This window comes from Melozone crissalis, unplaced genomic scaffold (assembly GCF_028551555.1).
Source record: "Melozone crissalis strain CALT ecotype California unplaced genomic scaffold, PUWL_Pcris_2 ptg000013l_1, whole genome shotgun sequence".
NCBI classification, from domain to species: domain Eukaryota; kingdom Metazoa; phylum Chordata; class Aves; order Passeriformes; family Passerellidae; genus Melozone; species Melozone crissalis.
In genome coordinates this window covers 42155560-42170070 of record NW_026535791.1, presented here as the reverse complement: position 1 = coordinate 42170070, position 14511 = coordinate 42155560, and the positions used below count along the sequence as shown (strand labels likewise).

Sequence of the window (14511 nt, the reverse complement as noted above, 5' to 3'; positions counted from 1 at the left end):
GTACCTTAAATGTTTTCTCCAAGAACTGACATAGTAATAGCTATTGTGGATAAATTACTGTAGGCAAGAAAACTGTATAGGTAAAAGATGTTCACAGCTAACTTTATTTAATGCCTTAATAGATTTGTTTTTCTTCACTGCAATAAGACATGGCAGTTATTTTATTTACATTCACGCATTCTGCTTGAACACAGATTTATCTTTATTATTTATATACAACCAACAATATTTTCTTCATTAACTTTCCTTTTCTAAAGACCATCTGAAATACCTTAACTATAATAAATACTATTTTCTTCTGAAAAAGGCAATAAAAAGCTTAATTTGTATGATATAAGAAACTTGGTTCTTTCCTGTAGGTTAAGTCAGATGCCATTCCATGTGTTTGAGGTCCTCAGCTTATAGCCAACAACAGGTTTAACATAAAACATTTAGTGGTGTCCTGGTACTTGCTGACAAAATTAAGCTCAAAGCTCTTATTGTTTCCATATAGAAATTTTCTGAAACAGCGTCCATTTCTAAAATGCACCAAAACCATCAAGTGTGGAAGAAAAATAAACTCTTCAGCAGTGAGGCTAACAGGTCGTTTATTTCACATCCTCTTGAGGAGATCAGTTTCTTCTCCTGGAAAAGGATGCAGATTCATGACATGAAAATCTCACTGTTGGGAAAGAGGTTTTTGTATCTGCCAAAAGCAGAACTGCCGATGATCACCTTCACCCTGGCTGTGCCGTCTTCAGGCATGACCTCTACTTCCTGAACTGTTGCTTCTTTATAGAGCCAGCTGTAAATATGAAAGCATATTAGCATCTTAAAAGTATGACACATGGCACAAAATGTGATTCTTGGTCTAGTTTCGAAGGTTCCTATCTAGGTAACACTTTAAAAGATGAAGTGTTTCACTTCACTTCTCTAATGGGGCTATTTTTTGTCAATAGGTCACAAAACATTGATAATTATCTCTGTTATTCTTAACATAAGGCAGCAGATTAAAATCAGTATGGTAAGATTTGAAAAGTTTCAGACATGAATGATTAAGTGTTTCATATTTCTCCTTCACATGATTTAAAATTATTTACCTTAGCTGAGGTCCCTCTAAGTTGATGTTAACTGTTAGAATCTTCTTCCCTGTTGCTGTCAGTATTTTTTTCTCTATTTCTTGTTTCAGTTCTTCTAAACCATGCCCATGCAGAGCAGAAACAGCTAAAGCATTTTCTTCAGCAGGTTTATACCTGAAAGAAAATTAATTGCTAGCACATTTGTTCATGAAGATTAGGTCGTGAAAATATTCCAAGCACGGACAATTTAACTGAGTTACTTTGTACTAACACCTTCTACAGAGGCCACTTGTATGACTCAAGTGATTTCTTTTGTAATTAAAAGATAATGAATTCTTTTTCAGACCATAGTTACATATGTAAAAGACTGAGAAACACTAAATATATTCTGAAGTGTGGGATCTCTTTTCTACGCTAAGAATTAAAAAGATTCTGGAACATAAGAAATATTTAAGTACACTTATCATCTCCTGCTTACCTTTCTGTCAAATCCACTTTGTTATGAACTTCTACCATTGAGTCCAGTAAGTGGCTAGGAAGATTGAGATTCCTCAGAACTGACAGAACAGTGGCTTTCTGGAGGATGGTTTCTGGATGAGTAATATCCCTCACATGAACTATCAGATCCTGGCAAAGATCAATAAACAATACCATTTACCAGGGTGTAGAGCTTGTATACCATTTTTGCATTGCTAATTAATGTAAAATACTTTCCTATCCATTTGGTAATACACTGGCAGATTAGCACTGTAAAATTAACTACTAAAACAGTATTAAGCTGTTTCTTAGACCATGATGGAAGAAAATCTGCAGCAGCTTAGCCTTCCACCTCTAGTGAGTACAAATTGCCTCCCACAAACCTGAAGCAAATGCTGTCAATCAAGCTAGTCACAGAATCAGATTTCAAATAATAACTGATCCATTTTGTTCAAAGCCAAGGCTTTGTAACAGTAAGGCTTCAAAACCACTGGAGATTAAAAAGAATGGTCTCTGAAAAAAGCTTTCAGAAGAGTAATGGCTGCAAAACTGTTTCAAAAACAGAGGGAAAAAACCTCCCTGTTACTACATTCAAAATATAGAATACTATCCTTCTGCTTAGCTCCCAGGATACTATTACTGATGCTGCACTAAAAAGCTTTATACAAAATGTACCAGTTTCAAGTATATATATAATGTTTGCCATAATAAAAACCAAGCAACCAAACTCAACATTTGCATTCAAATGGTTTCATCATCTTTGCTTGAGACATTGCTTTTTAATTCTGAAAAATAATTAGAAGTAAATGACAAACAGTATGGTTTCAGCCAAGTTTTGAAAGCCCTGCTATTACATGGTTAAGTCTAATCTTTAGCAGCATTCTGGCATCTAGCTACCACTAAATTTCATTACCTTTCATAATACAGGGTTTTTATACAGGGTTTTTGTTTAAATATCTGTGTGTATGTATGCAGCTTTGCACTTTGTTATAGCACAGGAAAACAAACTTTAATGAGAAAATAATTGCTAAAGTACATTTATATTTATTACATGCTGCCTGCATCACATCACAATCACCCACTTGTAGTCTACAAGCAACCTTAAGTTAAAACTAGGTAATTTCAGATGCTTTAGTTAATTTTTAACTCCCAGGAAAGCTAGCCTCGTCTCACTTGGATGCACTGTTCAGATATTTTACCAGAAAAATCTGGTTTATCTGGTTTAAGTTTCATGGAGATGGACACATATACTCCAAATAAGCCCTTTCTGAAATCCCTTTGTAGCTGTATGTTCTGCATAAATAAAGCATGAGAAAATTAGTTTATTTTAAGATATTTACATCATTATCTCAGGAGTTTACTATAGTCAGCCAGATACTTTACTAAGAATAGCATGTCAATTGACTTCCCTTGTTTTGAAGGGGTGAGGATTATCTAAAATGGAATTATTTGATTTCCCAATTCTTATAGTCGACTACTTACTGAGTAAGCCACTTCTTCTAGTGTAGCTGAAAATGACTCAACCAGATTATGTGGAAGATCAGTCAGAAACCCAATGGTGTCAACATAAATAACTGGCATATGTGAGGGCAAATAGCCAGCATGGGCTGTAATATCCAGAGTGGCAAACAGCTGATCTCTGGGTTGAAGTCCTGCTTCCCCAGTCAAGGCTTTGATCAAAGTAGTTTTTCCTAATTAAATAAAAAAGAACAAATTTTACTTGTTCCAAGTAAAATTTAATTTGCAAGGCTCAGGTGAAATGTATAATGTAACATATGTTTTTACACCTATTTGAGTTGTTTAATTGTAGCTTGTCATCAGTTATCTATATGATGTTATGAAATCCAAAGACAGTCTTACATTTTATAACCTGGAATTGGGTTTAAGGTCACATATGTTTAATCACATACTGGTATGTACAGCTGTGCTGTGAAATCACAAGATGATCAAAGACTCATTTGACCTCATTTGATCTACCTACATCTCTCACCTGTAAGACTCTCTGAAGAGCACTGCCATGACAGCATTGGGAAGCATGCACTGACACATTCCTCAGTGCTTCTGTTGTCAAATGAAATAATTTACTTGCTCAATAAAAAAAATAAAGATAAGTGCTAATAATATATACCTTATTAGGCTGAGGCCTTTATTGGGCATTTCCTCATGAACATAATAATAGAGACATTTATTTGACTCAATGAATACTTCATATAATTAGTCATTAAACTGCTCAGTATATAGCCTAATTAAAGTATTTCAATTATGTGTATGCCAAACTGTTTTATATCCATCCATCTATCTCTCTATCTATCTATCTATCTATCTATCTATCTATATCTATATCTATATCTATATCTATCTTCAGTTGGAAAAGTATGGAAGTATGACATTTAAGAAAAACATACAGTATAATCCAAATTTTTGAGTGCAAGACAGTTTTGTTTTTTTAAAGAAGTTGAGTAAGAAAATAAAATTGTCTTAAGATAATCCAACCTGAAAAAAGTTTCTAGTCCAATGTCTATTTATGCCTTGAGTAAGAATTCACTTGCGTAAGCTAAAAAACCACACCAAACCAAAAAAAGAAGAAAAAACCTCTTTAGCTTTATTTAGTTTCTCCTAGGAACACATCTCAGAGTGCTACACATAATCCATGAAAAGCTACAGTGCTCCTAAAGCAGGTTTCTCAGATCAATAGCCAACTCTTAATTATCTTCCTATGCCTCAAGTCTTCATGGTGATCTAAACACCCGTGTACTTTTCTGTGCCCATTCTGATCAAGTAGTAGAGATTCATATAAAGGGACAGTAACAGTGCAGTCTTTAGCACTGTATATAAAATCTTTCTGGCACAATAGGTGCTAGGCATTTCTCCAAAACATGTCCTGGAGACTGAAAAAACCAAGTAGCTTAATTTGCTTTCCTAACTACATCCTTACTGAAAAATATTCATTACACAATTAAAAAAAACTAATTAAAATACGAAGCCTATACACACACAAATGAGAATCTGGCTAGAATGTCTAATTAAAAACTAGACAATATAAGCTCTTTTGTGTGATGTTTTCAGGAGGTTTTGCTTACCACAGTTGGTATAGCCCATTACTGAGACCATTGGGAACTCGCATTTTCTGCGCTGAGTTCTATGTAAAGCCCTTTTTCTCCTTAGTTTCTCCAGGGCATTCCTGATTTTAAGTTCCCTTTCTTTTAAGACACGATTCTGTGTTTCTAGGAATGTTTCACCTGAAAAATACAAATGAGTAATTGGCAGAACAGCTTACAAGAGAAACTGTATAGCAAGTGATGTATTTGGAAATCAAGTGAGCTAGCACTAGGGCTAGTGAGGTTAAAAATAAGCCACTAAAACTATGTATTCTTGCCTAAAAAAGTGAATAAGTAATGATGAAACATATGCTAACCACTCTAAAATATCCATGTACACTTATGAAAAATCCCTGTGGCAAGCAAATAGTTTATCCTTCACCAGTTACTGACCAAAAAACTTGACCAGCACAGACCCAAACCTTATTATTTAACTTACTTTCTGATAGATTTTTGTACATTTGTTTAATTAGACACAGAACACTGTGTTTCCTCCTGACCTCCTCCAAATAAAATAAGCAACTAAATTTGTTTAAAAGCCATGGAGAAAAAAAATCCTCTAAATCATGAAATTATTTAGACTTTACCTGAGCCCATGATGTATCTTGAACCTCCTCTCTGCTGATCTCGCTGAGACACCTCGTTTTTCAGATTTGACCTGGCAGCAGAGTAACAGTTACTTGGATACAATTTTTTTAAATCCAGTTATACCAAAATACCTAAAAATTGTGAAGCAGTAGTGTTATTCTTATAGTACAAATAAAACCACTAAATGACTGAGTTGTAAATAAAACCTGCTCATGGCAAGAAGCCTGGAGAAAAAAAACAAAATTAATTTTTCTGGCTCAACTGTAGCTTGAAAAAGCCTACAACTCTCTTGGTAAATTGAAATTGCTATTCTGAAATTTCAAAGAGCCAACTATACCTCTAAAATATCCACATAACTCACACCAACTGCCATGTACACATTTCTATGCCACAGAATGCAGAAATATGAAAAATATAAATACAAATTATTCTTCCTTGTTTATAGCTTTCCTTATTACACTCAACAATTTTATATATAGGATATACATATCCAATTCCTACATATTCTTGCAATCCATCTTGCGTCTTAGAAAGAACCGGGACCTTTTCATGAAAAATACATTTTATAAGATTATTGAACACATTCTGGTTTTGCCTGTCAGCACTGCAGAAGCTTAAAATAATGGCATTCTAGTAAATAATTCTGTGCTCTAATCAATCATTGAACTCCCAATGTATTTTTTCTTTACAGTAAATGTTGCTGGCTTTTGTTACTGTAAAGAAATAGTCACTAAACCACATAGATATGTGATGTGCACAGCCCAGGTACCTGAGAAGTGGAATTTCAGCCAGTGCTACCTGCAGTTTTGCTTCTTTAGTCCGTGCATTGCAGCGAAAAATGTGAAGCACCACGGTGTATCTGTCAAAGACTGGCACGCCCCAGGCACCTTCCAGCTCTTTCTTTAGCCATGCAAGACAAAATAATCAAGATGTCTTCTGTCCCCCACAGTATCTCTAGATCAATTCCTACACAGCAAGTGCAGTTAGTTAGCTGATGGACACTTGGACTCAGAGGAACTCAGGATTCCACTGCAATGGATGGGCAATCATTATGAGCATGCAAAGCCAAAATTTGGTTAACCAGAAAGAGAGGAGTTAAAGCGAATTTAGAGAGTAGAACTTTATGTCTAGGCCCATCAAATTCAGTGAGAATCCTTCCACTGCCCTTTATGGATTCTTGCAACAAGTCTTACAGCATATCTCAGAATCAAGAACGTCAGTAGTTAAATCCTTGTAAAAAATAATTATGAAATAGTGGAATGGGAATGGCTAGGGATAACATAGGAAAATAAAAAAGATTACTGAAACTTGTAAACAAATAGAGAGGAATGCAGGAAAATTATTTCAATGAAACACTTAATAAACCCAACCAACCTAAACCCCTCATCCTTGCTCTAATTCAGCAAAAGACACTTAAAATATGCAGCAGTTTCCTTATGGCATCTCTGAAAATCTGGAATGCTTGTATACATGTTCTCAAATACTTGCCTGAATCAACCCTGTTTAATTTTGTCTTAAGATCTATATTTGTGAAAAGAAAACAATTTTTAACAAATCTAGTACTGAAAGAATTCAACTGTAAAATAAACAGTTTTCCTAAAAACTAGGAAATTGAAGTGAAACATTTTCAACTTCCCTTTCATCAACAAATGGAAGCACTTGAATAACCATCTGTTAGAGATATTTGTCATCACTTCATTTTATAATCAGGGAAAGCATTCGAAGCCACCAGCAAAGCATTAATGTTTGCTTGTAAAGCTTGCATACAATTTACACCCTGCATAATGCTGCACATACTAAAAACCCTAAAAAGTTTTTATTTCAGTTTGCCCATGAGTATCTGTAGTTCATGTATCAATTGTTTTACTGCCAGTGTTAAAATACTGAAGTATGCTGCACCCCTCAATGCTTCTTTTTAAGGGCTAGGAATGAAAGTTTAAGTATTTGAAACATTCAACTATAAGCTTGCTCTGAATTTACACCTCATATTCAAAATACAATTCAGCATCCACAGCATAGGGAAAAAAATATGCTATCTATTATAAATATAGAAACTTGAGCATATAGCTAATCCAAAATATTGACATTCTTCCTAACAAAATCTTTGTTAACACCCTAATTTTGTAAAAAACACCTTGAGTAACAATTTCAACATTTTAAAAAGGGCTAGTGTCAAATATGGGGGCAGAGTCTATAATAAATTGTAGTAAGCTGCTGGAAAATTTCACGCACATGCTGAAAACATATATCAACTGGACAAATGCAATAGGTATTAAGATTCTTTTCAATAAAACTCAGTCCTGGTGCTTCATATATTAACATTTGCAAATTCAGAATCCTAACCAACCACTTTTCTTAACATCAACAGCTTCCAAACAACAGTGATGCAAAGAATATGATTTGATATTATGTTTAATTACCTTTGTTAGTGAAGATATTCTTTCCACATTCAAGAAGACAGCTGTCACATGGGGCAATTTTTTAATCTTTTCTAGAAGATGGATAATGATTGCAAAATACAATGTTAAATGTCAATTCTCTTTTTAAAATGCCCAGACTATAAACCATTTTGCACTGAGCAGAATGCTCATAAAACATCAAATGGCACCATAGTCTTTGTTCATAGAGCAGTTTTAATTGCTACTTTAGTACTGTGCCAAGAACAGCATCAGTTTCACTTATGTCAATCACATAAAGTTACAGACTAAGTTAACTCACACATTTTCAGTGACCAGGGGTTATGTCTATTCTGCATTCCTTTTGTAACCTTAAAAATTCTTTCAAGTTTGCCTGGAAACCTGCATGATGGATAAACAAAATTCTCCCTCTCTTTAGCTTTCACACCTATCCTTGAACAGTTTGTCTACAAAAGTCTTTCATTTAGAGTGATGCAGTGCTGAAAGATCTCAGTCCTTACCTGTCAAAACCTGAAAGTTTCCTTTGCCAAAAACAAACTTCTTGTTGGGATTTTTTGTAGGAATAATTATTTTATCTAAAACAGTCCAGTTCTGAAGAGTATCTACAAGAGCAACGGCTTCGGCAATCTGTAATTCAGCTTCAGGAATGTAACAATAACAGAAAAAAGAAACAAATATTACAATGTACCATCAGAACTCTGCTCAGATCTCCAATAACTACCGTACTTTGAACCTCTAGCACAAGAAGGAAAGTGTCTTACCTCTAATCAGAGTAATTGAACAGTTTGATGCAATTTTATCACACAAAGCATCTTTCTGACAGTATAAATTATTTCTGTGGTTGTTGGCTTAGGAGAATTTTTAATTGTATTGTCAGGAAAGAGATCACCAAGCTTTATCCTTCAACAAGTGAAATGAATAACTAGCTGGAAAATCTATTATTTCAGATGAGCACAAAGCCACACAATTAACACTTTGACGTTTTGCAGCAATAATTTGGGAATTACTAATACAGCATATTCTGCTGCTAACTTCACAGCCACTTAAAGGACCTAAACTGGTTTGTGACTTACTAAAACCAGTAGATTTGAATCCTGTAATCTGGTTCATCAATTACTTTTGAGTTTTTACCATCTACACTGCAAAGCAATGATTTTTGAGGACTTTGTGAAATCACAAAGACTACACAAGAATATCAGATCAGCAATTCTAGTCTTGATATGCCAAACTTTTCCTCTTCAGAACAAATTTGTAAAGTTTCCCTAGACAGCAAAACATTATTTATATACTAAATAGGTTACATTGGTCCAAAAGGTAACATACTTTTAAAGATAATCATGATCTACTTTTTCCTCATATTGTTCATACTTTTTGTAAAAGACACAGATTTCCTATTGTATCTGTGGTGCTTCAAAAATCATTCCAAAACATTAGTTCAGATTTCAAGGGCCTAAATAAATGGAGAAGGACCACTGCTATTCTTCTGTATGTTTGGACAGAAAGGTGTCTTTATATTTTACCTACTTTTCAGTTGTAAAATTATGTCACTTACATCAATTCTGCAAAGGTTAAAAGCTTTATTCTGCAATGTGAGAATTTGTTAGAATTAGCAGCACTAATAAAACTAAACTGTCTCTTGCCATGCAGAAGAACACTGACAGGCTCAAGAAGTGGGCCCATGGAAAACTAGTGAGGGTGAACAAGTGCAAGGTCCTGCATCTGGGTCAGGGCAAGCCCCCAGGATACTGGGACAGCCTGGGGGATGGACAGACCACAGCAGCCCTGCTGAGAAGGACTCGGGGGCATTGGTGGATGAGAAACTGGACATGACCCAGTAATCTGTGCTTGCAGCTCAGCACAAGGTCCCAGCACAAGGTAGTCATGGACCTGTTGGAGCAGGTCCAGAGGAGTGCCACAGAGATGATCAGACAGGTGGAACCTCTCCTATGAGAAAAGTCTGGGAGAGCTGGTGTTGTCCAGCTTGGAGAAGTCTGTAAAAAAGTCTTTCCCGGAAAGACTTTTTACAGCCTTTTAGTACGTAAAAGGGGTTTATCAGAAAGATGGGGACAGACTTTTTAGCAGGACCTGTTGCAATAAAATGGGGCAGTGGTTTTAAACCAAGAGATTCGATTTAGATTTGATATAAAGAAGAAGTTTTCTACAATAAGAGTGGTGAAACACTGGAATAGATTGCCCAGAGAGGTGGAGGTCCTGTAAACATTCCCTATGAATATTCAGGCCAGATTAGACAGGGCTCTGAACAAGCTCCAGTGGAAGATGTCCTGTATCATTACAGGGGTCAGACGAGATGACCCTCAGAGGTTTCCTCCATTCTGTGATTCTATACATAAAAAGCTAACTTACAAGATGCTTTAATCCTTTACATTGCAACCTTCTAACTAGAGAAGTGTTCAAAGAGAAGCATCAAGTTCATAATGTATCTTAATTGTGTGTGATTAATGCTTATACATTAGCTAGTTATGATTTCTGAGAGAAACCTAATAGTAGTCCTAAAAAAAAAGTCCTTACAGAGGAATTATTGGTGCATCACTAGGTAACTGCACAAAAGCACTTAAGTCCCCCGGAGGACTTATACAGGACTTCATCTTTAGTGCACTCTCTTCTCTGGACAGGAGGGTATTGCTGCTCTCCAGCCAACTTCTGGGCAGCTCTAAGGCCAAAGGACTCCAGCCCACCTGGGCAGACAGCAGGGCTGAGGACAATTAACGCTGTGCTAATAAGGGGGACACCCGACTGCTTCCCGGACCAACCTGACCAATATACAGTCAGCGTGGTTTGCAAGTCAAAGCACAGGCCTGCCAGCACTCACTAACAGCTCGTTTTCTAAAACGTTGTCAAAGAAGGAGAGAACGACCAAGACCTTCCATCCAAGCTTGTCCTTTGCAAGCCGCACGTCGCGGTTTCACCGCTGTGACACGGGGCCACTTCGCGCTAGCGGCACAGGCACAGAATCAGTTGGGCTGGGAAAGACCTCTGACATCACCGAGTCCAGCCTGCGACCAGACACCAGCATGTCAATAGCCCACGGAACTCGGCGCTACCGCCAGTGTATTCTCACACACGCCCAGGCACAGAGACTGCACCGCCTCCCAGGGCAGTCCATCCGACCCCCCGGTGTACGGCTCCCTGCGAGCCCGCCCGCCCCCGCAGCCCCGCACCCGTGGTGAGCGGCGACTTCTGCGGGCCCCACTTCACCGCGGGGTGCACGACGGCAACGCGCTGGGCGCCGGGCCCCGGGGCAAGCGGAGACGGGGCCAGCAGCTCCTCCAAGGCCGCTTCATCCTCCTCCTCTTCTTCTTTTTCTTCATCCTCGCCGGCGCCCGCCGCTCCGTTCCAGGGCGCTCCGCCGCCCGTGCCCGGCGGGCGCAGCGGGGCCCGGAGCGGGGCGGAGGCGCTGAGCGGGCGGGCGGGCAGCGGGCGGCACCGGGGCGCGCTCAGAGCCGCCGCCGCCCGCCGGCACCGCAGCAGCAGCGACCACGAGAAGCGGCCGGGCCCCATCGACACCGCCGGGCCCGGGGCCGCGGGCAGGGACTGTCAGCGGCCGCGTCTTTCCGGCCGCTGCGGAAGCGCCGCCGCCGCCCATGTGACAGCGCTGCCCGCCCCTGCCGGGCCCAGCTGCCGCCGTGATTGACGCCGGGCCCGGGCCCGCCGCGCTGGGCAGCGCCAGGGAGGGACTGCACGGTTGTCGGTAGGTTTCATTTCTTTCTGTTTCATCCTTCTCTGCAGCCGGGCGGGGGATGGAGCGGGGGCTGTTTCTGGCCTGGTTTGCATGGAATTAAGTCTCTTTGTGTGCCTTTCTTGACAGTTTTTCGGCCGCTGTTCCGCCCGCAGAAGCCGAAGGGTTGTTAAGTTTTTAACACTGTCGATTTCGGTGAAGTTTCCTCAGGAGGTCGTGACAGCTTGTTTGTGCTGCTGAAATAATGTAGCGGAAATGATAGCGGAGCCCAACGCAGCCAGTACCCTTCCCAGCCAAAAGTAAGACCTGGCACAGGTTGTCTGTAAAATGTGTGGGTAAATTCGGGTGCTGTCACTCGGGTTTGTGTGCAAATACCGCGGCAGTCAGCTTAGGGGAAAGGGGAAAAAAGGGTTTGCTCTGCATTGTGCTTTGTTACTAATATCTTCATTTTATTTCCTTTCGTCTACTATTTAGCATTTCCTTAGTGTAGTGTTTTATGCTGTTTATGACAGGGAGCTTGCCTTTGCAAGCTTTTCTGTGCCTTATTTACTACAGTGCCTATGTGTACCCTACCTTACAAAAAAAAAAAAAAAAGGGAGCAGATTCATTGTCAGTGCACTTGTTCCCTTCATCAGAGAATTTGGGGATGCTGGAAGAGTGCTAAGTAATCTGCAAGCTTCCTGTAGGCGTTGATGGGGGCATTGCTTCTGTATATTTTGTATTGTTTTTATCAGGGAGCCATCATGTCTTCTTCCTTTTATAATGTATTTCTAAGTCGTTTGTTGAGGTGAGATAAAGTATTCATATAATTGTTTACACAATGGCAACTAGAAGTTCCACTAGAATAAATATAAATAAATAAAAGGTAAAGTTACAACATTTGGGTATTTTTTTGTTTGGTTTCAAAGAGTGAAACTTCTTAGATGTCCACTGTTGTGTGCTTTGAACTCATTGCAGCCTGCTCTTTTCTGATCCTGCCATGTTCTGGGCCTGTTTGCTCCGTGTGCTTTGCTTCATTATGCTCTAATGGAGGCTGAGAGTTGTAGCCCATGATGATAGATATAGCTTCCCATATGTCCATTCCAGTATGCTTCATCTGAAACCGGCCTTTTACCTTCAGAGGTGTTAGGCAGGTACATGGCAGTTGCTTATTGCAGCTTCTTATATTGGTTCTAATAGATGAAGCAGTTGTTTTGAAATTTATAATTAAAAAAATTTACAGGTAGGATTCTTTCAGTGGCACAGATTAATTGTTCCTTTTACACAACAAAAGGAATATATTGCCTCTTTGGTAAAGAGGTTGTTTTCTTTTCAAGTGTGAGTCACCAGATCTACTCTAAATGTTTATAAGATAAGAAAACTGAATTCAGACGTTATCACAGTAATATTGTGTCTGAGGATTAGATGTGGGACTTGGCTTCCTTCATGCTTAAAGTGTTTGATAAGTAATACTTCAAGTGCTAGTGAAAGGACAACATTGTGGCAGGAACACAAGGTAAAAATGAGTCTCTGAGCCATACATAACAGAGTGTAAAGGTGGAAACAGAAATGGCTTTCTGCTTATGCTTTCTTAATGGTTGCTGATGGAAGCAAATAAATGGCTGAGAGCTGTTTCTTCCAGTGCATGAAGCAGTGAATGTGTGCATGCAAAGTGCTCAACATAGTGCAGAATAACAAAGAGAGGAAAAAAAACCAACAGCTAGTTCAAAATTTGTCAAACCCACCATTGCACTCCTATAGTTGAGATGTTAAATGGAGATATACATAAGGATCACTGCAGAAGTGACCCCCGTGTCTTCCCCCAGCTAGATACAATAATACCTATGTTTTGCTTAAGAGAATAAGAAGATGTCTTAATTCTTTTAACAGTTTCTTCAACAGAGGTGTAGTTGTGCAAATGAAAGTTCCATTTAAATATCCCATTTAATTGCTCACTGGTTTCATGGGGTTCAGTTTCTAGGTGCTGGTCTAGTTTCTGCAAATGTTTGTACCTGCCTTACGAATAGCCTAACTGGAAACATCAGTATTAAAGTCTACCAAAAAAAAAAAAAAAGAAAAAAAGAAGAGAGAGAAAGAAAAGAGAAACATGAAAATTAGTAGTACCTGGATTAAAAAGCAACCTCTACATTTATGTAAGTTGTCTGTTGTTGCCAGGGCTTCCTGAGGCATAGCTATGTGCTGCAATGCACTGATAACCAAAACAGTTCAGAAACTAAATGGCTTTTTAATACTAGTATTTAGTGCTTAGTTATATTTCTTGAGTGCTTAAGATAGATGTTTAGTTGCATGTGTAACAGTTACTGTAAAAGGTTTCACCCCAGCTATGTTTTATTTGGCCCAGACCTACAGCTCCCTCCTACAGTGAGGGAACTGTAGGTCTGTGGTCTTCCCACTCGTGGAGGTTTTGCTGAGCTTTGGTAACATGCTGCTCCATATGCCTTTTCCTTACTTTGTTTGGCCTCTTTTGCTATAAGTACATTTTGTCTGGCATAAGAAATGAAACAAGTAGCACAAGGCCAATAGATACTGTCTAGAGAGCTGTCCTTCAGAATGTTCTTGGGAAGGAGAGGTGTGAATTAAACCTTCAAAGTATGTTCTACACAGAGATACTAAAAGCAGTACGTGATCAGACAAGTCCTTGACGGAACTGTCCTGTGGCAGTTCTGATTTTTGAATTATTTAAATGTTTTAAACCAACTTGGACTCAAATATAGTTGCTATAATCAAATGCAGCGCATTTATTTTCTTTCTGGGATGGAGTAAGCTGCTAAATAGTACTTGTAAACACTGCAGAAAAGGTTTTGAAGGTGTGTTGAGTGTTATGTTGAGGTACAATGCAGAAATCCATGTTACTGCAGTGCTGGCTGGCCCCTGAGTTGCAGCTCGTGTGAAACAGTACAAGTAAAAACCTGTTAGTCCAGCCCCACAGTGATGCATTCTGCTTTGAAATCAAGAGTGGAAGGATTTAATCACATAGGAGAAACAGATCCTTGCCAAACATGTTTGGATTCTTTTTGGTTTTGTGGTCTGTGGAAGGATCTGAGAAGAGCAAACTGGCATCAGAGAAGCAATGCATATTGCTGTCCCTTGCTGTTTGTTCTTTTCATCTGGGAAGTCTCTGGTAGTACTTGGGCTACTTAATCTCTGTGGCTTGCAATTTTAAATCAAAGAAGACA

At 38.8% G+C, this 14511-nt stretch overlaps 2 protein-coding genes across 3 annotated transcripts in view; one reads left to right on the top strand and one right to left on the bottom strand.

The window, feature by feature from the left end:
- Nucleotides 1–79: 79 nt before the first annotated feature.
- Nucleotides 80–11157, bottom strand: GTPBP6 (GTP binding protein 6 (putative)). Its single transcript, XM_054272172.1, has 10 exons — nucleotides 10818–11157; nucleotides 8139–8276; nucleotides 7642–7712; nucleotides 5991–6121; nucleotides 5221–5291; nucleotides 4616–4774; nucleotides 3018–3226; nucleotides 1537–1685; nucleotides 1080–1232; nucleotides 80–784 (listed from the first exon to the last, which is right to left on the bottom strand). Exons 1-10 carry the CDS (start codon nucleotides 11155–11157, stop codon nucleotides 643–645), a joined length of 1563 nt encoding a protein of 520 aa, XP_054128147.1. The 3' UTR covers nucleotides 80–642.
- A 314-nt stretch (nucleotides 11158–11471) lies between these two features.
- LOC128934538 (cohesin subunit SA-2-like) overlaps nucleotides 11472–14511 on the top strand; it is a 56662-nt gene continuing 53622 nt past the window's right edge. For both annotated transcript variants that reach the window (XM_054272169.1, XM_054272170.1), the window contains exon 1: nucleotides 11472–11634. In XM_054272169.1, the coding sequence (XP_054128144.1) occupies nucleotides 11591–11634 (44 nt within the window). In that variant the 5' untranslated portion in view covers nucleotides 11472–11590. The remainder of the gene's footprint in view (nucleotides 11635–14511) is intronic.

Coding starts and splice junctions, on each gene's coding strand:
- GTPBP6 (XM_054272172.1), bottom strand. CDS start 11,157: ATGGGGCCCGGCCGCTTCTCGTGGTCGCTGCTGCTGCGGTGCCGGCGG. Junction 3,227..4,615: donor AATGGGCTATACCAACTGTG/GTAAGCAAAACC, acceptor TTATTTAATTAG/GAAAAACTACTTTGATCAAA. Junction 785..1,079: donor TTAGAGGGACCTCAGCTAAG/GTAAATAATTTT, acceptor TCATATTTACAG/CTGGCTCTATAAAGAAGCAA.